The sequence below is a fragment of the Saccopteryx bilineata genome, chromosome 4 (assembly GCF_036850765.1).
Source record: "Saccopteryx bilineata isolate mSacBil1 chromosome 4, mSacBil1_pri_phased_curated, whole genome shotgun sequence".
NCBI lineage: Eukaryota > Metazoa > Chordata > Mammalia > Chiroptera > Emballonuridae > Saccopteryx > Saccopteryx bilineata.
The window spans coordinates 183265885-183290860 of record NC_089493.1 but is presented as its reverse complement, the minus strand read 5'-3'; the positions used below and the strand labels follow the sequence as shown (position 1 = coordinate 183290860).

Genomic DNA, 24976 nt, shown 5'->3' with positions numbered 1-24976 from the left:
CTTCTCCCTCTTTCTCTCTCTCTTCCCCTCCTGCAGCCATGGCTCGATTAGTTCAAACAAGTTGGCCTCAGGCACTGGGCCCTGAGGATGACTCTTGCCTCCACCTCAGGTGCTAAAAAATGGCTTGGTTGCTGAGCAGCTGAGCAACAGAGCAATGCCCCAGATGGGCAGAGCATCACCCCCTAGTGGGCTTGCCAAGTGGACTTGGTATGGCTGCATGCAGGAATCTGTCTCTCTGCCTCCCCTCCCCTCCCCTCACTAAAATAAAAAGAAATAATAATAATAATTTTAAAAACCCATGGTAAAAGAAAAAATCAGGCTCTTATGGATAGATTGTGAATAGGCTTTCTTGCACCCCTGTCCCATTCCTGTTTTCTCTCCTTGAAAAGTCCCCTGTCCCAATTTGTCATGAATCCTTCCAGACTTATTCTTTTTTACTTTTTTTTTATTTATTCATTTTAGAGAGGAGAGAGAGAGACAGAGGAGAGAGAGACAGGGGGGAGGAGCTGGAAGCATCAACTCCCATATGTGCCTTGACCAGGCAAGCCCAGGGTTTCGAACTGGTGACCTCAGCATTTCCAGGTCTACGCTTTATCCACTGCGCCACCACAGGTCAGGCACTCCAGACTTATTCTTAATATAAACAAACACAAGTGTGTGTGTCTTCTGACACAGTGGTAATATAACTTACACACTTTCCTTTTACCATTAGCTTTTCTTAATGTTTGCATTTTGATAATTTAAATATTTTGTGTGAAACTACCAAACAGAAGCTCTGTGACCAGAAGGGATTTTTAATAATCTTTTCTGTTCATTGTAGCAATAGAGGTGTACAGTAGATATTCAATAAATGTGTATTTAATAAATGATGGGAACATTTCTTTTTGCTCATTTTCTATTTAAATATATACATTTTGTTTTACAAAAGTGCCATCACAGTATTTTTCAGTTCCATAACTTAACTTTTTTTCTTAACTGTATATGCTGAGTAACTTTCTACGTCCGTTACCTAATCTTCTATAATATCGGGCGTAACATTTGATTGTATGGATACACTGTGATCTGATTAAACTCATCTCCTGTTGGATATTTAGGTGGGGCAGCTCAGTAATTATTTTAAATTGAAGTATAATTTATGTACAGTACAGTGTATAAGTCTTAAGTGTGCATGCAGTTTAGGGTGTACAGTGAGATTTGACAAATGGGTACATGTAACTACCACTGTAATTAAGATAGAGAACCTTGCGCCTGATCTGTGGTGGCGCAGTGGATAAAGCATCGACCTGGAGCACTGAGGTCACCAGTTCAAATCCCTGGGCTTGCCTGGTTAAGGCACATAAGGAAGTTGATGCTTCCTGCTCCTCCCCTCCTTCTTTCTCTCTCTCTCTAAAAATGAATAAATAAAATCTAAAAACAATTAAAAAAAAAGATAGAGAACCTTGCTACCATCATCCTGCAGAATTCCCCCCCCCCAACCTGCTCCTGGCCCCAGCAATCCCTGTTCTTTTTGTCCCTGTAGACCAGGGGTCCCCAAACTTTTTACACAGGGGGCCAGTTCACTGTCCCTCAGACCATTGGAGGGCCGGACTATAAAAAAAAAACTATGAATAAATCCCTATGCACACTGCACATATCTTATTTTAAAGTAAAAAAAACAAAAAACAAAACGAGAACAAATACAACATTTAAAATAAAGACCAAGTAAATTTAAATCAACAAACTGACCAGTATTTCAATAGGAACTAGGCTCCTCTCACTGACCACCAATGAAAGAGGTGCCCCTTCTGAAGTGCGGCAGGGGCCGGATAGATGGCCTCAGGGGGCCTGCTGTAGACTAAATGTATCTTTTCTAGAATTTCATACAAATGGAGTTACAACTAATTCTTCCCTGTCTGCCTTTTTTTTCTTTTTTCTTTTTACTTAATGTCTTAATGTAATCATGTGTTTGAGAGTCATCCATGGTGTTGTGTCTGTTAGGAGTTTATATCCTTTAACTGCTGAGTTGTATTCCATCGTGTGTATCTAACACAATGTGTTCATTCATTACCCTCGTTATGGTCTTTTGGGTCGTTCCTAGTGTACCACTTGATTTCACACGGCACTGTGGTGGTGATCCTCGTCTTTTATCTGTGAGTACGGCTCAGTTTCTTAAACTGAGATGGCTGGTCACAGGGTGTGACCTTCAGAACTTTGCATATCACCAGTTAATGAAAAGTCTCCAAAGGTTGTACCAGTGGTGTGGGAGAATGCCTACTCTTTGGCAATGTTGCTGACCCTGGATATTATCCTTAAAAAAAAAAAAATCCTTTCCCTTTGGATAGATCAAAACGGTATCTCTTGGCTGTAAAATGAGCAGAACCCACAGTGGAACAAGCCCTGGAGGCTGGAGGGAAGTAGTGAGGCGCTCTGAACACTTCCCAGGACGTGGAGAGCACCATCTGCAGCGGGGAGCACCCTGAGACCTGTGTCAGGCTGTGTGCAGGCTGTGGAGGTAACCTTCCTCCCTGGCCAGAAAACTCCCTCTCAGCCCCATCATTGCAGCGTGTGCTGCCCTCACCCCCAAGTGGCAGTTACCTGGAAATTTGAATTGTCCTGAGGTCCCTTGTAGGTCACTGGAGCAGGTGGTACCTGAGCCTGGGCCTTCTCTGTGATGGGGTCATTCATGCAGTTACCACTAGCAACTTAGTCCAGACACAGTTATCCAGTGATTTGGGTGGGTGGGTTGGCGGAGACGGGAGAGGGGTGGGTCGTCGGCACAGAAGCATCAGGAAATGGATAGGGTGAGTGACTGGAAGGAGAAGTTGGAAAGAACCCAAAGCCCATCAGAAGGAAATTGATTTCACTGAAAAATGGCAGACACCTTTGGATTTAATGACAATTGATTTTTCTGATCATTGTAAAAAATCCAAACAACTCAGAGCACTTCTGACTCTTTGGAGTGTGCCACTGTTTTATTCCTTGACTCTTTGTTTTAGGAGTTTTAAAAGACACACAAAAATAGAATAGTAGAATGAATCCCCATGTCCCCTCCACCCAGCTTTGGTACCGGCTTCATCTGTTCCCAGATAGCGTATCATTTCACCCATAACTGTCTACAAACAGGTAAAGGCTCTTTTAACATAACAACTGTGCTGCTCTCACACCTAACAAATCTAACAGTGACTCACGAATAGCTTCTGTTGCCTTGTTCATGTTTAGTTTTTCTCAGTTGTCTCAAAAATGGTGTTTATAGTTGGTTTGTTCAAGTCATGGTCCAGATAAGGGTTATGCATTCCATTTTATTTTATTTTATTTTTTATTTTTGTATTTTTCTGAAGCTGGAAACGGGGAGAGACAGTCAGACAGACTCCCGCATGCGCCCGACCAGGATCCACCCGGCATGCCCACCAGGGGGCGACACTCTGTCCACCAGGGGTAGATGCTCTGCCCCTCCGGGGCGTTGCTCTGTTGCGACCAGAGCCACTCTAGCGCCTGGGGCAGAGGCCAAGGAGCCATCCCCAGTGCCCGGGCCATCTTTGCTCCAATGGAGCCTTGTTGCGGGAGGGGAAGAGAGAGACAGAGAGGAAGGAGAGGGGGAGGGATGGAGAAGCAGATGGGCGCTTCTCCTGTGTGCCCTGGCAGGGAATCGAACCTGGGACTCGTTGCATGCCAGGCCGATGCTCTACCACTGAGCCAACCAGCCAGGGCCTGCATTCCATTTTAAAAACTTACTCTTTAGGCCTGACCTGTGATGGCGCAGTGGATAAAGCATCCACCTGGAATGCTGAGGTCGCTTGTTTGAAACCCTGGGCTTGCCTGGTCAAGGCACATATGGGAGTTGATGCTTCCTGCTCCTCTCTTCTCTCTCTCTCTCTCTCTCTCCTCTCTAAAATGAATAGAGTCTTTAAAAATTAAAAAAAAAAAAAGTCTAGTGTGACGAGGCAGTGGCTCAGTGGATAGAGTGTCGGACTGGGATGCAGAGGACCCGGGTTTGAGACCCCTAGGTCGCCAGCTTGAGCGCAGGCTCATCTTGGACCCAAGGTCACTGGCTCCAGCAAGGGGTTACTCAGTCTGCTGAAGGCCCGCGGTTAAGGCATATATGAGAAAGCAATCAATGAACAACTAAGGTGTTACAACGCACAATGAAAAACTAATGATTGATGCTTCTCATCTCTCTCCATTCCTGTCTGTCCCTGTCTATCCCTCTCTCTGACTCACTTTCTGTAAAAAAAAAAAAAAAAAAAAAAAAAAGTCTATTTAAAAGAAAAAGAAAAACTTTGTAGTCTTTTGTACTCTAATGGTCTCCCTGCCTCCCATTGCATTAAAAGATATTTCTTCATGCCATTGATATTTGAAGGAACCAGGTCATTTGTCCTGGTGAAGGTCCCCTATCCTTGACTTGGCCTATTATTTCTTCATGGTGTTGTTTAACTTGCATTCATTATTAACAGTTGGTTTATATACGTCCGTACTCTGGTGAGATTTTAACCTACTTGTTCATCTTTCATTTAGCTGTCAGCTCGAACATCACTTCCTCGGCGGTGCCTTTCCTGGGTCCCAGGCAAGGTCAGGACTGGAGCACTTGTTATGTGTTCTTGGACCACCCTGGGTTATTCTTTTATTCTTTTAGCAGCCAGCACAGTTTCTAATTATACGTTTGTATACGCGATTATTTCGTTTGGATCCAGCTTCCTGTGCCTGTGAGGGGCAGGCAGGGGCTGCGTCTCCCCAGGTCTCAACAGCGGCTGCAGACGAACACCCCCCCCCCCCCATCAGTGTGTGCACCATCCCGGGCGCCTTATCTGAGATCTGTGCCTTATGGCCCCACACACTGCCTTCCCGGATTTCACTGTTGAAATCATCTTGCGTGTAGGATAGGTGGCGTGGCTGCCAATAGCTCCATCCTTCTAGTAGAGAAACGGCCTCCCAGGGCTCGAGGACTTGCCAGGGTCCCCCTATTAAGTGGGACAGCTGGAGCCTTATAACTTTGCAATGTGCCACCCAGAGTCTGACTTTCAACAATCAGAGGAGTTGCGACCAGCCTTGAAGTCAGTAAGTGATGGGGTAACATGAACTTCCCCTTCAGTGGGGTGACACTGAGCAGCTACTGAGGAGGTGAGAAGGCCCGTGGAGGGGTGAGGGGGTGCTGACCTGTTGACTCTGAGTTGAACTCTCTTGTTGGTCTCCTTTTGTTTGAAGTTTCTGTTTTGAATTTTAAACTTACAGAAGAATTGCCAGCACAGTACACAGTTGTAGAATATTTTAACACATTTTGCCTTACCATTCTTTTTCTCTATCTTTATATATATAAATTTTTCCCTGGAACCAAGTTGCAGACATACCCTGTTATACATGAATACTTCAGGGTTCCTTTTACACGGTTACCTTTAAGATGGGCCATGAAGTGGTTTCTTGGGGGGATTTTTGTCAAACCACTACCGATATCATCCCAGGTGTCAGGAGGCTTTCTTTCTGAAGGGGGGAGGGATTTGGCGTTCAGGTCAGGAAGGAGGAAGCCTAGCAGGCATGGGCAGCCTTGCTGGCTGTGACTCTGGGGAGTAAGTCAGCGTTCTGGTCTGTTTCCTTGGACTGTCTGTGTGGCTTGGTTGGCAGGCAGCCTCTTTATGCAGCAGGCATTGACAGCCCCATGTATAACCCTCAGACCCATGGGAGGCTCTGCCAGGACCCTGGGGGCCTCAGTGTTAGAAATGACCGGCCACATTAATGAGTGCTTGCTTGACATATATTTCCTTCCATGAATGAAATCCTCAGACAATCTACTGTAGTAGGCAGTGTTCTTTTGTTTGTTTGTTTGTTTTTATATTTTTCCAAAGTGAGAAGTTGGGGGGAGGCAGAGAGACAGACTTCCACATGCGCCCAACCGGGATCCACCCAGCATGCCCACCAGGGGGCGATGTTCAGCCCCTATGGGGCATTGCTTCTCTGCAATCAGCCATTCTAGCGCCTGAGGTGGAGGCCATGGAGCCATCCTCAGCACCCGGGCCAACTTTGCTCAGTAGAGCCTTGGCTGCGAGAGGGGAAGAGAGAGATAGAGGAAGGAGAGGGGGAGGGGTGGAGAAGCAGATGGGCACTTCTTCTGTGTCCCCTGGTCAGGAATCGAACCCGGGACTTCCACACACTGGGCTGATGCTCTACCACTGAGCCAACTGGCCAGGACTAGGCAGTGTTTTTATCACCATGTTACAGATGGGACATGCTCAAGTTTAGAGAATTAAATAATATTCTAGGCTCACAGGGTGCTCTGATCATAAATTACTAACTGGGCAGGTCGTGGTGGGTAGTCACACACCAGGCATATTACTTTTCAGTAAGAAGTTTATCTTTGCCTTAAGCAAGCCCTGTCCCTCGTTTCTGTGTGTCTAGGTTAACCCACCTCAAGAAAGCATATAATCTTGTTGACTGTCCTGTAATCCAGTCCCCGCCTTGCTTCCTCCCACCTCCATGTCATCTTCTTTAGGCCCCTTCCTTAATTTCAAAGGCATAAAAGAGGTTGCAAAAACTGTTCCTCTCCTGGGCGTTTGAGATCTTGGTCCCCAGTATGTGTCATAAGTTTGGCTCAAATGAACACTTACAACATCTCAAATAAATAAGTAACCTAGCCTGACCTGTGGTGGCGCAGTGGATAAAGCATTGACCTGAAACTCTGAGGTTACTGGTTCGAAACCCTGGGCTTGCCTGGTCAAGACACATGGGAGTTGATGCTTCCTGCTCCTCTCCCCTTCTCTCTCTCTCTCTCTCTCTCTCTCTCTCTCTCTGTCTCTCTTCTCTAAAATGAGTAAATAAATACAAATAATAAGTAACTTACACCAAGTCGTACTGCTAATAGAGGGCAAGGTCAGGATTTTAACCCAGGCTCTTAACCACTCTACCAGCAATGACATCGAGTTGACCAGGGACGTATGAAAAGCTTCAAAGAGGAGGTGTGAGCCCTGGCTTCTTTGGATGGGCTCGGTAGCGTCGTCCTGAAGAGCAGACGTTGTGGGTTCGATTGCCGGTCAAGGGCACAGACAGGAACAGATCGATGTTTCTGTCTCATTTTCTTCCTTCCTCTCTCTCTCTGAAATCAATAAAGAATTAAAATTTTTAAAAAGTTTTTTAAAAAGAGAGAAGGTGAGCCAGGTTCAAAGGATAAGCAGAAGCTTGCTAGGCAGAGAGAGGTGTGGAGAACGTTCATCCACCGAGCCCAGGGCAGCTTCTGAGATCACACATCAGTGAGCTTTGGGCGCGGGGCTGGTGAGCGCGGGGCTGGTGAGCGGCCCAGAGAGGGAGATGGACCGGGAGCAGTGGCTCTGGGGATACAGATCTCCCCAGGAGTCTGTACTCTTCCTGAGAGCACGGGGGTGGGGGGGTGGGGGGGTGGGAACGACGACAGGAAGGAGGGAGACTCAGGAAATAGGGTCAACAGGAGTGAAAGATGTCAGGTTTCCTGCGAGTTGAAGCAAAGTAATTTTCTGTCGCTGAGCATGATGGGCGTTTGTCATAGTGAACATTGTTCTCAGAAAGCTCCCTCTGGCAATTGCTAGTTTCTTTGTAATCTTTAAAGACTTCACTGCCCACTAAATTAAGGGAGTTGCTGTTTCTTGGACACCTATAATATGTCAGACACTGTTAAATATTGGATGTACATTATTTTGTTTGATTATTAAAGTTGCTTTTTAAAAAAGGAGTTCCATGTCCTGACCAAAGCGCTGGTGGTACTTGAACATCAGCGCACATTCATTCTTGCACTGAATACATATTTTTAGCAGCCGACCGCATGCCAAACACTGCTGTCCACTGGCAATATAGTGTCCTGTGCTGCACGATGATGTTTCAGCGAGTGATGGGCCGTATATACCACGGTGGTCCCATAAAACCATAACAGACCTGAATTTCCTGTAAGAAGTGCAAGGATATGTTGTTTAGGAGGATTTATTTCCCCTCTGATGGGAGCAGGATCTTGGGGCTTGGTGTTAGATTCCCTCCTATCCACAGTACCTCAGTGTTGAGCGCACCAACTCCGTCCCGATCAGCCAGCTGCTGGCCTGGGCCAGCACAGAGGAGCCCCTTCCCCAGCGCTAGTATTCACAGGGAGGTAGAGCCCTTCCAGAGCGAGAGGACGGTGTTCTGGGTACATGGCTGTAAATTCTTCGCTGAGGGTCTGAGATCCCATACAAGGACACAGGTCCACAGGAGCCACCTTAGCAGGTATTAAGTGCCACTGCCGCTGTAGTAACAGCTTTCTGTGGTCGTGTGGAGGCAGCCGTCCCTGGGCTTTGCAAGTCTTGTCAGGTTGTAATGGTGTGAAGCATAGTTAAGTTTTCTTCCGTCAGTTTGATGCCAGTAGGGCCAGTGGAACCAAAAACAAATTTCCAAAGTCAACACAGCGAGTCCTCAATTCTGTACACTCTCCGCTTCTTTTTTATAAGTACCACAACGGTCCTCAATCCGACCACTGCTCTAACGTGGCTGCCGCCAGAACCACATTGCCGTGACGGTCTCCGTGCTTCTTTACCTCTCCATCGTGATTTCTTATTCCTGCTGGTCCTCAGACCACTTCTCTCTCCCTCCTGATGGTCACTGCTGTCATCAGTGCCCTGTCCAGCCAGTTTCCAATCAGTTCAGCCCACATCGCTGTCCATGGAGCAGCACTGGCTGCTTCAGTGCCCTACTTCTGATCCTGTTGGATGGAGGCCGGGGGGAGGTTTGTGGGGCCGTGTTTATCCTGTCCTGCGCCTGCCTTCACGTTCACTCACCGGTCACTCACTGACTGGCCCACAGTAACTTCCAGCTCTGCACGCTCCATTCACTTTAAGAGGGCCCTATTACCGCTGTGTTGTGGTTTTTGTTGTTTTTTTAATATATTTTATGCCATATTTTTTCTGTACCTTTTCTGTGTTTAGACATGTTTAGATACACAAATACGTGCCATTGTGTTTCAGTTGCCTACAGTATCCAGTGCAGTAACACGCTGTACAGGCTTGTAGCCGTGGAGCAATAGGCTGTGCCTATAGTCTGGCTGTATAGCAAGCTGAGCCGTCTAGCCGTCTAGGTTTGTGTAAGTGTACTCCCTGGTGTTCACATCCTGACAGAATAGCCTAACAACACATTTCTCAGAACATAACCCTTTTTTAAAAAATTGCTTTTAGAGAAAGAGAGGAAGGGGGGGGGAGAGAGAGAGAGAGAGAGAAGCTTTCATTTGTTGTTCTAGCGATTGTGTATTCACTGGTTGTTTCCTGTACACACCCTGACTAGGGATCGTACCCGCAACCTTGGCAGTTTGGGATGGTGCTCTAACCAACTGAGCTAAGTGGCCGGGCTTGTTTTTATTTTGTTTGTTTGTTTTGTTTTTTTAATTTAATTTATTAGGGCAACACTGGTTAGCATAATTATACAGGTTTCAGGTACTCAGTTCTTCACCACATCTCTGTACCCCATATTGTGCATTCAGTCCCCCAAGTCAAGTCTTTGTCCATCAGCATTTATCTCCTCTATACCCCTTTCTACCTCCCCCTTTCTCCCAGAACAAAACGCAGTTCTCTTCCTTCATGGAGCTCATAGTCAAGCATCAGGCTTTTAAAGCTCCGATAGGTGCCCAGCTCTGTACTCAGGAAGTCTGATTCAGTGAATAAGGAAATAAGGAGTATAGTAGACTCCTTGGGCTGCCTCAAAGTGGGTGGTTTAAAAGAACCAAAGTTTCCTCTGTCACGGTTCTGCTAGAAGTTTAAAGTCAGTGTCCTGCTCCCTTCAGAGGCTCTGGGGAGGGTCCTTCCTTGCTCTTGCAGCATCTCTGGTGGCTGGCTGGCACTCCTTGGCTTGTAGCTACATCCCTCCATTCTCATAGGGCCTTCTCCTTGTGTCTGTCTTTGCTTCGTCTTTCCTCTGTATGTCTGTGTCTCTGTTTTCTCTTTTTATAAGAACACTAGCCATTGGATTAGGGCCCATGCTAATCCACTAGGACCTTACTTTAACTTGATTGTATCTGTACAGATCCTTTGTGCACATGTGACATTCTAAGGTTCTGGGTAGACGTAAGGTATTTTGTTGTTTTGTAGGGGTTTTTTTATGTGTGTGGGGGGTACTGTCCAGTCTGGAGGGGAAGGCTTCTGTTTTTCAATAAATCCCCAGGAGATTCCAGTGCATGTGGTCAACTGACTAAGTTATAGAAACCCCGGACCATGGATCAGCAGGGACACGGAGTCCCAGCTGGAGCAGCTAGTGGGTAGTGGTGATGGTTACCTTCCTGACCTGGGTTTTGCTGCCCGTCAGCATCAAGGCGCCCAAGAGAGTCCATCAGAAGGAATCTGGAAATTGGGGGTGGGAGTTGGAAGTGTGGAATAAAGAGCCTTTGGGACCACAGCTTAGGGGTGGTGACCCGAGAGGAAAGATTCGGAGAACGAGCACGGAAGGCGGCATGTAGGGGGCCCCGCCCCTAGATAACGGAGGGCGTCCCGTTGGGAAACTGCGGAAGAACTCGGATGGGGAGGGTTATAGAAGGTCACGAGTGTTGTCCATGGAGGTGTTGGGGGATTGCTCAGTGGCTCGGGTGGGAGGGGGAGCACCGAGTGGAAGACAGACCTATTTTTGGCCACAGCTGGATGCCTGGCGTGGCTCTGGCTCCTGGGGATGAGAAGGTGTATCTGGAGCCGGCCCTCCTGCCGTTTGCTGAGTTCAGGGAGCTGGTGAGAGACGTGACGAGTGGCTGAGGTGGCCTTTCTCTCCACTGAAAAGAAGCTGCAGACCTGATGTCAGCTTGAGAAGATGTCACTGGCATTTCTGGCTCTGTGTCCCTCAGGCCACAGTTTTGACAATGTTGAAATAGTGTTCCTGCAGAGATGTTGATTCTTTACCGAAAATGCCTCCTTGGGTTTATGAAGCAACGGGTGCAGAGGGGAAGGGGGGTGACCCTCCAGCCTCGCAGGGCCTCCCAGGACAGTGGTGTGTGCTTCTGTAGCCTCTGAAGAACCGACCTACTTCCTCCCCTTTCTTTTTCTCCTTTAATTTGCAAGGTCTCCACTTCCTGTTGGTCACCTCGGTTACCGAGTTACCCGGTTACCCCTGGTGTTTCTTCACCGACTTGGTACTCTTTGTTCTCAGGCCGACTCAACCCCTGGAGCTGTTTCCCAAGCAGCTGGCCCAGTGCCTGGAGGCCCAGCCTCCCTGGGGAGACAGCAGTGGGCAGCAGTGAGGGTGAGCGTGGCCATGGCGGGGTGCCCAGCGGAGGACAGCGGAGTGGTTTTCTTCCAGGGGCCGGTGTGGGAGAGCAGCTCAGCTCTGCCCTGCACCTCGGGCCATTTATGAAGAGGTTGTCACACTCAAAGGAGTGTCACACCCCGGCCCGGCCAGCTCCTCTGATGTCCACATCCAGGATTTGCCATCAGCCTGCAGTGTGGCCTTGGCCATTGCACCGCTGTGCCTCAGTTTTCTGGATACTACCGCTGCCTGGGCCCACCTCCAGAGTCCAGAGGGTGGGTGTTGGGGGTGGAGACCTAAATTGAGTCACTTGCTGTCAGGAGGGTGATAATCCCTGAGGGAGGGAGAAGTGCACTGTGTGTGTGTGTGTGTGTGTGTGTACACGTGCAGAGAAACAAGACTGAAAGGGCATATACCGACATATGTGCCTACTAGAAGTTATCTCCTGCTGGTGGGATTGCTGGCAATTTCAGTGCTCTTGGCACTCATCTGTAATTTCTACAATTTCAGTTTTTCCCAACACCCCAGTGCCCAGCCTCCAGCACCATTGCCCAGCTCTCTGGGATGTTGTTACTCTGTCCTCCAAAAAGGGGGGCTGTGGTCATTGTCTATGGATAAATAAATTTAACCAAGAATTTCCCAAAACCATGTTAAGTTTTTTTCTGAACAAATGTTTCAGGGCCTCTAATGAGCTAAAAAATGATTTTTTTTTAGGAAGGAGAGATGTAGTATATGTGTTTTCCAAACTAACAGCTGATGGAACCCTTTCCTTTAGGGAGTGTTCCTTGGGACTGGGGTGTCATGGAGTACACATTGGGAAATGTGGCCTTTTAAATGACTGAAAATAGAGAGCACAGTTCATAATTCCTGAGGCTCCTGGTCCTCTGTAAACACTGACCTGCTTCTTCCTTAGGCATTCTCTGTTGCTGTTGGGTAGACTGAGGCACCTGTCACCCCAGGGCAAGGACAGAGCTTTCTCTTTCCCTTGGAATTCAGCCTCCCAGGCTTCTTGGACCTCCCCTTTGCTCTTCATGAGTATTTGGAGCTGCTCATTGTGATTAGTAGTTTATTCAACCCGAAATTAGGAACAAGTCCTTTTCTCCCACCTTTTCAAATATTTGCCAAATTTGGAGGTTTCGGTAATTATTGAGCATGTCTTTTGTGTCGGGTACCAGGGTCACAGAGCTGAACGAGACGAACCCAGCCCCTGCCTTTGTGGTGTTTATTATCGAGGGGTGAAGAACAGTGAAATGGATGGATGGACAGACAGATGGACTCATGGATGAATAAGTCCTTGATGCTGGGAGAGTGACTGATAGGGGCATGACCTGGGAACAACACTCTTTTCAGAAATGACGTTCAAGCTGAGACCTGAAGGAAGACTGGGGTAATAGTGAGACGATTAGAAAATAACACAGTGCAGGACCCCAAGGGTTCAAATGAAGGAGTCCCTTCCTCCCCTAAATGAGAAACCAGGGGTGACGAGCTGAACTGGTGCAGTGCACTTGACCTTCACGCTCTTCTGTGGTTGGCCTCCAAAAGCTGGCAGAGCTTCGTGTGTGAAGAGCACGTGATGAATTTGTCCTCCCATCTGTCCTGCAGCCGTGACAGCCCGGGGGCCCCTCCCAGCAGTGCAGGCTGTGGGCTCAGGGTCTTAACTACGCTTGGGCCAGCCTGGCACAGGTGTGGAGTGTTTGCCGCCTCTGCCAAGGTCAGCACGGCAGTGAGGGGCACTGGAGAGGAGGCACTCATCGGGTGGACCCTGAAGCCGGTCCAGGCAGCCCTGCCCCCTCTGTCTGCCGGTCAGTTTGGGGTTGTGTGTGGGTTGTGACTCACTTGTCCTCGGCCCTGCTGTTCCTCTCAGACCATCCTCTTCCTGCTCCAGAACGCCCAGCAAGCAGAGTGCTTTCTCAAGGACTCCAGCCTGTCCTGGCTCCTACCACCTTTCTCCCCACCACCCCCCAGGATGGCTCCTCTGGCCTCAGAAATGCCAGGGCTTCCCTTTCGGGGGGGGGGCAGTTTCCCCCACCCTATGGGCAACCCCAGGGAAGGATGCAAGGCTAGGTAAGGGACACCCGGGGCAGGGGAGAGAGCCTAGCAGGCCACAGGTGGACGGAGGCTCCCCCAGCTGGTCTTTACTTGGGTCACACCTGTGTTCATCATGCAGAACAACACTCCGTCCATCAGATAACTCAGGAGCCTTAACTGTGTGCTCAGTGCCAGGGGTACAGCCAGGACCAGAGAGACGTGGCCCCGTCTCTCACATTCTGGGGGAATGAAGACAGTTCATAAACAAGCAAATGCTTTGCTCAGCAGTAACTGCTGACGGTGGGGCCATCTAGGGTGCCGATGCGTGGCCAGAACAGAGACCCGAAGGAAGAGAAACAACCCATGTCTAACGTGGGGGACTGGTGAAGTCGGGGCACAACCTTGCTGTGAAATGCTAGGCAGCTGCCGAAAACACTGTTCCTGGTCCATGTAAAGGGGACGTGGGACATGCTTGTAGAGTATGGTCCTGTCTTGTGAACGTTCACCCAGAGAAACATCTGAGGAATCCACATAAAACTTAACAGAACTTCTCTCCGCATGAGGGACTATCCGTGATATTTGTTATTCTTTACTACCTTTGAAAACCTGCCAGTGAACACATAATTTTTTTAAAAGGTCTATTATTTATTGATTTGAGAGAGAGAGAGAGAAAAGGGAGGGTGGGGAGGAGCAGGAAGCATCAGCTTGTAGTAGCTGCTTCTCGTAGGTGCCTTGACCGGGCAAGCCTGGGGTTTCGAACCGGCGACCTCAGCATTCCAGGTCGATGCTTTTATCCACTGCGCCACCACAGGTCAGGATGAACGCAAAAAGAAAAGACGTCCAGGTGGGACCTTGGTGGGGCTTTTGTGTCTTGTGAGGATGCCATGAGGCATTGAGCACAGTGCTGGCATGGGGATGTTATTTTTCAACGGTGAATTTTGTCAATATGATAATGGGGGGGTGTTGAAGGGAGGCTTTGAGTTGAGCCTTAATAACACAGTTGAGTGTCGAGTCCCTCTCCATTTTTTTTTCTTTCAGACTGGAAACACAGTAATTGAGATAACAAAATGGTTATAAAATGAATGTTGTTTTTTTTTAAATCCAGACAGTGTTGAAGAGCATGACAGTAAAACTCACACGAGGTTCCAGCCCTCTGAGATTACCGTGGTTAACATTCCAGTGTGCAGCTAATAGGTTTTTCTAGCCCATTGTTACTATTTTTAAAAATAAAATAAACTTACTGAGATAACAAAAGCAGGCTTTTGTAAGATAGATTGCCCCCCCCCAGAACTCCATCAAAGCCATCTGTCCCTGTGCCCACCTGGTCACCTGCTCATCTCCAGGTGCACCCGAGTGCAGGTGCTCTCCTGTGGGGCTCAGGTGAGAAGGACCAGCAGCCGGGCAGGCAGAGTCCAGGACCAGGAGGCCGCTGCCCACCCCCTTCATCTGTGCTCCCGTAGCCTTTCTGCCGTCCACATGGAAGCTGGCCATGCTGACAGGAAGGTCACCCCGCCTGGATGGTTTCCGTCCCCTCTCCACCAGCTGGCTGCTGAGGGCCGGCCTGATCCACAGCTCTTCCCAGGCCGCTCTTTTGTTTCTGGAGTCGAGCCGCTCACCAGAAGGGGCTGCTTCATGTGCCCGACTGCCTGGCCTTCAGGCTGGCTCAGATCAGGAGCGCTGTGGGGGGAGCGCACGTCCTGAGCAAAGGCTTGTGACACGTGCCTTTCCCCTGATCAGGTTAGGGAAGTCGTCAGCTGCACTCGCAAGCTGAGCAGGGCCGGTGTGGGCAGGGCTGGCGTGAGCAGGGCTGACACGAGCAGGGCATGCCGGCGTGGGCAGGGCAGGGCCGGTGTGGGCAGGGCAGGGCCGGTGTGGGCAGGGCCGGCATGGGCAGGGCAGGGCCGGCGTGGGCAGGGCAGGGCCGGTGTGGGCAGGGCAGGGCCGGCGTGGGCAGGGCAGGACCGGCGTGGGCAGGGCAGGGCCGGCGTGGGCAGGGCAGGGCCGGCGTGAGCAGGGCAGGGCCGGCGTGGGCAGGGCCGACACGAGCAGGGCATGCTGGTGTGAGCAGGGCCGGCGTGGGCAGGGCCGACACGAGCAGGGCATGCTGGTGTGAGCAGGGCCGGTGTGGGCAGGGCCGGTGTGGGCAGGGCCGGTGTGGGCAGGGCCGGCGTGAGCAGGGCCGGCGTGAGCAGGGCATGCCAGTGTGGGCAGGGCCGGTGTGGGCAGGGCCGGTGTGGGCAGGGCCGGCGTGAGCAGGGCATGCCGGTGTGGGCAGGGCCGGTGTGAGCAGGGCTGGTGTGGGCAGGGCCGGCGTGAGCAGGGCATGCGGTGTGGGCAGGGCCGGTGTGGGCAGGGCCGGTGTGAGCAGGGCCGGCGTGAGCAGGGCATGCCGGTGTGGGCAGGGCCGGTGTGGGCAGCGCCGGCGTGAGCAGGGCATGCCGGTGTGGGCAGGGCCGGTGTGGGCAGGGCCGGCGTGAGCAGGGCATGCCGGTGTGGGCAGGGCCGGTGTGGGCAGGGCCGGCGTGAGCAGGGCATGCCGGTGTGGGCAGGGCCGGTGTGGGCAGGGCCGGTGTGAGCAGGGCCGGCGTGAGCAGGGCATGCCGGTGTGGGCAGGGCCAGTGTGGGCAGCGCCGGCGTGAGCAGGGCATGCCGGTGTGGGCAGGGCCGGTGTGGGCAGGGCCGGCGTGAGCAGGGCATGCCGGTGTGGGCAGGGCCGGTGTGGGCAGGGCCGGCGTGAGCAGGGCATGCCGGTGTGGGCAGGGCCGGTGTGGGCAGGGCCGGCGTGGGCAGGGCCGGCGTGAGCAGGGCATGCCTGCTGCCCGCGTTGATGTTCCTTCTGGGAGTGCTGGGAAGAGCTGCAGCCCGGAGCTCCTGATTCCATTCGACTTGGGAGCGCTATGAAGGGGACAGGCGGCATCCCTGTCCTGCAGAGGTCCCCAGGCCCAGCCGTAAAGCCTGGAGGGAAAGGTCCACGCTGCCGCGTGAAGCAAGATCCTCTGCCAGCTCAACGGTGGCAGAAACCTCAGCTCCTCTGGGGTTTGACTGCCTGGTTTCAGGGAGAGCCCCCCAGGGCTTGCTGAGTGCTACCAGCTACTTGATATGTACAGCAGGGGAGGACACTGGGGTTCAGAACTCACGTGCCCGAGGTTGACAAATAGCGGAGTAGAGATTCCACCCCTGATTCCTGACTCCATGATCTCCTCCAGGCCGTGTCCCTGTGTGTTGGGGGGAGGAGCATATCTGCTACAGGAAAGGATGTCCCCGTACTCATTTTTTAAGTAGACTTAGGGTTTTTTTTTAAAGCAGTGTTAGGTTCACAGCCGTATTGAGGTTTCTCCTACATATACCCCTGCTCCTCCCACACCTCAGCCTCCCCATCGTCACCATCCCCCACCAGAGTGGTACCTTTGTTACAGCCGGGGAGCCGACACTGACACATCATTGTCCCTTAAAGTCCACAGTTTACATTAGGGTTCACTCTTGGTGTGGTCCGTCCTATGGGTCTGGACAAAATGTATAATGATACATATCAACCGTTGCAGTGTCATTCAGAGAGGTTTCACTCCCTAAAAATCCTCTCTGCTCTGTTGGTTCATGCTTCCGTCTCCCCCAACCCCCGGCAACTCCATAGTTGTGCCTTTTCTAGAATGTCCTATAATTGAGATCGTAGAGTAAGTGTATAACCTTTTCAGATTGGCTTCTTTCACTTAGTAACATGCATTTATGTTTCCTTTATGTCTTTTCGTGGCTATTCATTCTTTTTTCCTCATGCCAGTATTTTTTGAACACCTGCCCCTGTGCCAGGCACGTCCTGGGCTCTGGGCAAGAGGTAGCTATAGGCAGCGTGGACATAGCTCCTGGTCCCTGAAGCTAGAGTTGAGCAGGGAGAGATGCATAAATGAGTAAACCTCTGACCACGGAGAACAGCATGCCCAGAGAGGACAAGGGGACCTGATTTGGAATGACGAGAAGTCGCGAAAGCCTCCCCTAGGAAGGACATCTAAACCAGTGTCTGAGGGCCAAGCAGAAACGGGGATGGAGAGACCATCACAGACAACTGTCCTGGCTCTCAGAGTCCCGCTTACCCTTGAGATGAGCCTTTTCCAGGAAGCCCTACCTGCTAACTAACTCTTGACATGCATTGTTGCCTGTTCCAGAGGTCCATGACTTTTTCCTCTGTGTACCGATGGCTTCCTGTGAGAATCTGCTCGAGCCAGGGGACCCTCTCCCCACGGAAGCGTCCAGAGGGAACACCTGCGGCGTGTAGCTTTGAGCTCTGTCTGTTCTTGCACGAAGTTGGCACGAAGGAAAATGCAGGAGTTAAGCTTGGCTGAGTTGAGCAGGGAGGAAGCGTATCTGACCTGTGTTTGGGGGCTTTGAACTGCCTTGAGGAGGGCCAAAGTCCGCTTGTCTTAATTTCCACTAGCTGCTGCCTACAGAACCCAAGGATCTGTGATTGTGGTTGCTTCTTGTCAAGAACCTTCAAGCCTGCCTGACCTGGTGGTGGCGCAGTGGATTGAGCGTCGGACTGGGATGTGGAGGACCCAGGTTCGAGACCCCGAGGTTGCCAGCTTGAGCGCAGGCTCATCTGGTTTGAGCAAGACTCACCAGCTTGAGCCCAAGGTCGCTGGCTCAAGCAAGGGGTCACTCAATCTGCTGTAGCCCCCCCGGTCGAGGCACATATGAGAAAGCAATGAACAACTAAGGAGACTAAGGAGCTGCAATAAAGAATTTATACTTCTCATCTCTCTCCCTTCCTGTCTGTCTGTCCTTATCTGACTCTTTGTCTCTGTCGCAAAAAAAAAAAAAGAATCTTCAAGCCTTAGGGCTTAGAGGAACTAACACAACGTGCAAGTTTGTGGGGGCAGCTGGAGGGTGGGGAGGTAGACTGCTGTTGGGGGAAGCTGCAGCCCCACATTGGTCAGCACCCTATAGATGCCCTGCTCTAAATCCTTCAGTGGCTCCCGACTGCCCTCAGGTCAGGTCAGATATCTTAACAGCATACAAGCTGGGACCCTGCCCCAGCTGGGACCCTCCCTTCCTGCTTTGTCCAGGGATACAATACCTATCTGGTTGTTCCCAGCATAACTAGATTTCCAGATGGGACATCTGTACAGCTTTGCAGGTACTGTCTGTCCTTCCTGCTGAACATTCTTTCCTTCCTGCCCAGCTCATATCCTAAATGCCTTCCCTAAACTTGGCTTCATAGATCTCGTTTCCTGGAAGTCCTTGCTGACCTGCTACTCCCTACGGCTCGCCACACCTTCCTCTGCGGGCCCAGGGTGCTCCACACACCAGTCCTTCTTCCCTCCTTTTTTCTCCCCTCCCTTCATTTCTTCATTGATTAGTTATTGGGCACCTGGCCATGTTTTAGTCACAGTAGAGTTGTGGGAAGACAAGGCTGAGACGCTGCCCTCAAGGAATTTTGTGGTTGCCTAATAAATTCATCATGAAGGTGAAGAATACGGAGAGAAGTCACCCCACAGAAAATGTTTGGAAACCATATAGTATCAGTAAGAAGTTAAGCTGGCTGTGAAAGTGCTTCTCTGTGATCTGAATGAATGAATGAATGAATGAGTAAAAGGTTGGAGAGGGGGAGAGAATACACTGAAAGACTTCCAGTCTCAGACCCGTTGTTAGTTAAGTAAAGCCAGGGTGGGGGTGTGGGAGTGTGGGGGTTAGGGGTGTTGTTATAGGACTATTTCAAGCTCAGGTTCTAAAAATGTAGATGTAGGGAGAGGAACTTATTCAGGCTTTGAGCATTTTCCATAGCAAAGCTCTGGGGCTCCCCAGAGAGCCGTATTCTAGCCTGAGGCTCTCTGGGGGAACCAGCCAGAAAAGAAGAGACTTCAGTCTGAAATCTCCACTTCAGCTTCACTCTCTCAGGGCAGACCACCGCCAGCCCTCGGAGAAGATGGGGGCTCTCACCGTGGCCATAGCTTTCCTTCCCCAGTGTCCATCAGTAATTGTCTTTATTTGCTCATTCTCTCTTCTACTGGGCCATAGACTCCTTGCAAGTGGGTGATGCGGCCTCCTTATTTTGCTATAACAGCTTTATTGAGATATAATTCACATACCATAAAATTCAACCGTGTAAGTCCAATATAGCTTTTTTTTTTCCTTTTATTGCTTCTGCTTTGGTATCAGAGCGAAGAAATCATTGCCTAAAGTCATAAAGTGTTGCTTCTAATTTTTTCTAAGAGCTTTCTAGTTTTAATCTTTAGTTCTGTATCTGTCTTATTCCAGATTGTCTTCCCGTGCCTAGACTAATAGCCTAATGTATAGAAGGTACTTGATACTTACTTGATGAAATGAATGAATCACTATCTCTTGAATGAGTAAGTGAATGCATGCATAAATGAGTGAACAGGTAGCTTCTAGTGCCAGAGCTGTTGCTACTTACCCAAAGTTCTGGGTTAAGAGAATGACACCAATTTGTTCTAATCACATCCCCTGATGAACCTGACAGCTTCTCCTTTCCTGTTTTTATTCACTTTTGTGTCTCTTTGATTTCCCCGTTTAACAAAATGTTGCTAAGACATTTTCTAAATAAATCGTGCCTGGTCTAATTGGGTTAAATTGCAAATAGGATAGCTATATAAGAAACATTTTTTCCTGTCATAAACATCTTGGTTGCTTTGGTATTTTATTGGCTTTTCTTGTGTTAGACAAACAAATTCCGATAACATGGCAGTGTTTAAGTTACAAAGTAAAAATCACCTCTTGGGGGGTGGGGTCATCTGAGCATTTGGGAGTTATTTGTACTTTTGTTTTGACAACCTTTTTATATTGAATTTTTTTTTAATTGTCTCTCACACTCCCAGCCACAGAGGGAGGTAAGCCGTTGGCCTTGAGAGGTTACTATGTACTAGGTGCTTTAAATTCATTTTCTGTGTCATCCTCAGCTGCTGAGGAGGTAGCCAAGGTGAAGGCAGGTGACCAGGGGGGACACAGCAGGTGACCAGGGGGGCAAACCTGAATTTGGATCTGGGTCTCCGCCATTCTGCTATGGCCTATGTGTCTCCAGTAGTCACCCTTCCCCTGGGAATGGAGCCGACTGTCTCTTTCACCTGCCTCTGCTGTCGTGAAGGTCCCTGACACTTACTGAGCTTGTGTTTGGTGAGGGTGGATAGGACAGGATCCAGGACTTTCTGGAATAGAGGGGCTGCCATCCTGGGACTTGAAGGAGGGCGAGCAGAGTCTGGAGGGAATCAGCCCCCTCCCAGCCAGCAGGCTGGTCCCCGTCTCTCGCTTTCCTGAGGCATCCGAGGCTCTGAGGAGGCAGCCCTGACCCCCTTCTTCCCTGCCCATTCCAGGAACTGAAGCTGCCTGCCTTCCAAGCCCACTCCCCACTCCTCAAGAGCCGCCAGTTCTTCGTCGACATCTTGACTCTGCTGAGCAGCCACTGCCAGCTCTGCCCCGCCGCCCGGCACCTGGCCGTCTACTTGCTGGACCACTTCCTGGACCGCTACAACATCGCCAGCTCCAAGCAGCTATACGCCGTGGCCATCTCCTGCCTCCTGCTCGCAAGTATGTGGAAACCTCCTCCCCTGCTGGGCTGCCTCCTCCTCCGTGAGCCGGGCTGCTCCCTGATCTTTGTGCATGTCCGTGGTCTGTGCACATCTGTGCTCATCCGTAGCCTGAGTGGAAACTAATATGACTAGTAATAACCATCAACTTCTCCAGCGTCTGTAATGTACCAGGCTACAGCGTCTTGATCTTAATGAATTCACGCGACGCTCCTCGAGTCAGGTGTGTTTAGTGTCCTGTTTTACCAAAGCACGGAGAGGTTAAGAAACCTTAACCTTGGCTCACCCACCTGGTATAGAGCAGACAAGATTTGAGCCCAGAAGTGCACTGTGTCAGAATCCGTGCTCTTGACCCCGTGTCACCTGCTTCCTGGTATGGAGACTCTGGGTCTGCCGGGAGGGGAACGCCTGGCAACCCCTGTTCTTAGAAGTGTTTAGAGATGTGACTGCTTGACTGGGGCTCAAGCTGGACCTATGATGTAGTCGGCAGACCTGGGTAGAGGTTTGCATCTTCCAAAGAGGCTTCCGGGAAAACACCCTGTAGCTTTGGCCATCTGTCTGCCTGGGTAGGGCTTACTCGGTGAATATGCTGCCGCTCAAGTCACCTGCTTAAAACAGGATTTTGGCCCTGCCACCATGCCACGTACAAGCACCCCCTGGTTTACCAGTGTTCTTGGGATGAAGGCCGTATGTCAAAGTCCTGCCTCTGTTACCTCAGGTCTTTCTCCTTCCTCTTCATTCGCTGGGTTCCAGCCACGCCCCTGGTTTATCTGGTCCTGGTCAAATGTCACTCGGGCTGGCACTGCCGAGAAAGCCTTCCCTCACTGCCCTTGGCAGGTCAGGTCTCCTGGCATCGTGCACTTTTAATGAACACCCACTTTCCCACTAAACGGTGAGTTTCAGGAAGGGAATGCAGCCTCAAAAAAAAAAAAAAAAAAAAAAGATTGGGTAAATGAAATGAATGGAGCGAGGGTTTCCTTAGAGCTGACCTTCCACGCTTTTCCAGGCGGCCCGTAACGCAGAGGAGCGGAGTGCCCCCGAGAAGGCTGCGGCCATCATGACATCTCCTTTTTTTTTTTTTTTTTTTGTATTTTTCTGAAGCTGGAAATGGGGAGAGACAGTCAGACAGACTCCCTCATGCGCCCAACCGGGATCTACCCAGCACGCCCACCAGGGGCCACGCTCTGCCCACCAGGGGGCAATGCTCTGCCCCTCCGGGGCGTCGCTCTGCCGCGACCAGAGCCACTCTAGCGCCTGGGGCAGAGGCCAAGGAACCATCCCCAGCGCCCGGGCCATCCTTGCTCCAATGGAGCCTTGGCTGCGGGAGGGGAAGAGAGAGACAGAGAGGAAGGAGGGGGTGGGGGTGGAGAAGCAAATGGGCGCTTCTCCTATATGCCCTGGCCGGGAATCGAACCCGGGTCCCCCGCACGCCAGGCCGACGCTCTACCGCTGAGCCAACCGGCCAGGGCCCATGACATCTCCTTGACATCTAGTATTTTCTCCTTAAAAATCCGATCAGGTTTTACGTTCTCACCCACAGCATGTTCTCACCCTGTTTTATTCCACGGGCACGCTCCCGCCATCCGTGAGTCCTGCTGTGAGGCTGCAGGACCACAGGCCTGTTTCCTCCCGTGGCTTTGCCGGCTCCTGGCACACTGCCCCGAGCCCTCCACGGGCCTGAGCCCACAGTTCTAGAAGCTCTGGACTTTTCAAAATTCTGTCCTGTTTTCCACCCTGGCACCTTCCACCTTCTGTTATTTGTCATCCCTGTTGGTTGCTGTGGGTTCACAGCCCCCCGATTTGTGATTTTTCTCTACCTTGATCCTGCTGGATTTCCCGGGTTACACGGAGGACCAGCAGGCTGGCTGCGTCCATGCTGTTTGCCGCTTCCAAGTCCCAAATCAACATGCAGGTCTCTCGGGAAGAGAGGTGGGGCTCGCAAGGCATCCCTGTCGGTGGAGGGCAGGAGGGGCGTCGCATTTCAGGCAGCCCCGGCGGAGCCTGTGTGGTGGCCTTTGGCCTGCCGCTGCCTGTGATCTGTGGGCTGCGTCGAGGCCCGCTGGGGGCCGGGGACTTGGATTTCCATGGGGCCACGCAGGCTCTCCCCCAGCATCTGTCTGGGGAGCTGGGGCAGGAGGCACACACTGGAGACTCCTTTGTGCTGCCGGGGCCGCAGCCGAGGGTGGGGGCCCTGCAGACAGAGAGGCAGACACCCCCACCCACATGTCTGAGGGTAGCAGCCAGCCTCAGGCGGCAGGGCCGGCATTTTCAGGACACCTGCCATATGCTCAGAGGCCTAAGGAAAGAAAAGTTTCCATGACAGCCTGCAATCCTATTCACCCCTCCTTCCCCTCTGTCCAGGCCAACCGGCGGCCACAAGGGGGGTCACCTTGCCTCAGGAAGTTTGAAGCTCTGCTCATTCTATACCAAATAATTCCCAGAGAGACAGGAAGAGCCACAGCTCTTCTTGTCCCACCTGTCATTTCATGGAGCTGAGAGCTGTTTCCAGGTAAGGCTCTTTGCCCAGATGAAGCCTTGTCACGTATATACAGGCCCTTCTGCCCCCATAGAACCGGGGTCAGTACACGACCCATCTATAGGCCTATGGAAGGGGTAGCATGTTCCTTGGTGGACCAGTGGCAAAGCCACCCCACTGTTGCCCTATGACCGGGTTAATTGCTTGGCTTTCCTGTTTAACACAGGACAGACTAAAAACAGGCCCGCTATACATCTGCTGTAAATCAAGTAGACCTGCTCTCCTTTACTCTCCCATCTCACATAGCATCCCTCCCCTAACTATCTTTTTGTTGTTATTTAATTAAAAGGAGACCTTGAAAATGTGGAAACCCCCCACAACTTTCAGGTGCAAGCTGACTTTCAGGGGAGTTGACTGGGACAGTGCTCTGTCATCATCCGTAATTCTGGCGCCGGCAGCCTCGTTGCTTACCTGGTCCTTTCCTACATACCCAGCCCTGTGCTGCCAGTCACCTTGCCCACACATCATGTAGAATCCTCACAAGCAGTCTCTATGGTCGTTGCTGTCATCTGCTCATTCTGTAGGTTCAGAGAGGCTGAATAACTTGCCTGAGGTCACACAGCTCAGTTTTATTTTTATTATTTTTTCTTTTTTCTGACAAAGACGGGGGGGGGGGGATAGATAGGGACAGATAGGCAAGAAGGGAGAGAGATGAGAAGCATCAATTCTTCACTGTGGCTCTTTAGTCTCCTTAGTGGTTCATTGATTGCTTTCTTATATGTACCTTGACCAGGGGACTACAACAGAGTGAGTGACCCCTTGCTCAAACCAGCGACCATGGGGTCATATCTATGATCCCACATTCAAGCAGATGAGCCCCCCTGCTCAAGCCAGATGAACCCACACCCTAGCTGGGGTTCTCAGGGCTTTGAACCTGGGTCTGCCGCATCCCAGTCTTATGCTCTATCCACTGCATCACCGCCAGGTCAGGCTATTTTTATTCTTTTTAATTGAGGTAAAATTCATGCCACAACATGAAATTTAGCATTTTAATGACTACGATTCCGTGGCATTTTGTACATTCACACTGCTGTCCTATGGTCACCTCTGTCTAGTTACAGAACATGTTCATCACCCCAAAAGGAACCCTCATACTCATTAAGTGGTCACTTCCCGCCTGACCTGTGGTGGCGCAGTGGATAAAGCCTCGACCTGGAATGCTGAGGTCGCTGGTTCGAAGCCCTGGCTTTGCCCAGTCAAGGCAGATAAGAGAAGCAATCAATAAACAACCAAAGTGAAGCAGCTGTGGGTTGATACTTCTCACTTCCCCTCTCCTCTCTCTGTAAAACCAATAAATAAAATCTTTTAAAAGCGGTCACTTCCCGTTCCTTCCCACCCCCAGCCCCTGGCAACCACTCATCTGTTTTCTGTGCGTACAAGTTGGCCTATTCTGGGCATTTCATATGAGAATCCGATAATAGGTGGCCTTTTGTGTCTGGCTTCTTCCACTCGATACTGTACTGTAGCGTGTGTCGACTTCACTCCTGGTTACGGCTGCGTACTACTTCATTTTATGGGTGGCCCGCCTTTGTTTATTCCTTTGTCTGTTGGTGGACATTTGAGTTGTTTCCACCTTTGGGCTGTTACTAATTAGTGCTGCTGTGGACATTTAGGGGCCAATTTTATTTGAATACCTGTTTTCACTTCTTTTAGGTATAAACCTAATTGGGATTTCTGGTCAAATGATAATTCTGTGTTGAACTTTTTGAGT

The 24976-nt window shown here is 50.7% G+C and overlaps 1 protein-coding gene across 1 annotated transcript in view; it reads left to right on the top strand.

The window, feature by feature from the left end:
* Positions 1-24976, top strand: part of CCNJL (cyclin J like) — a 53553-nt gene that overhangs the window by 8121 nt on the left and 20456 nt on the right. The window contains exon 4 of the mRNA XM_066277478.1: positions 20517-20730. Coding sequence (XP_066133575.1) covers positions 20517-20730 — 214 coding nt within the window. The remainder of the gene's footprint in view (positions 1-20516; positions 20731-24976) is intronic.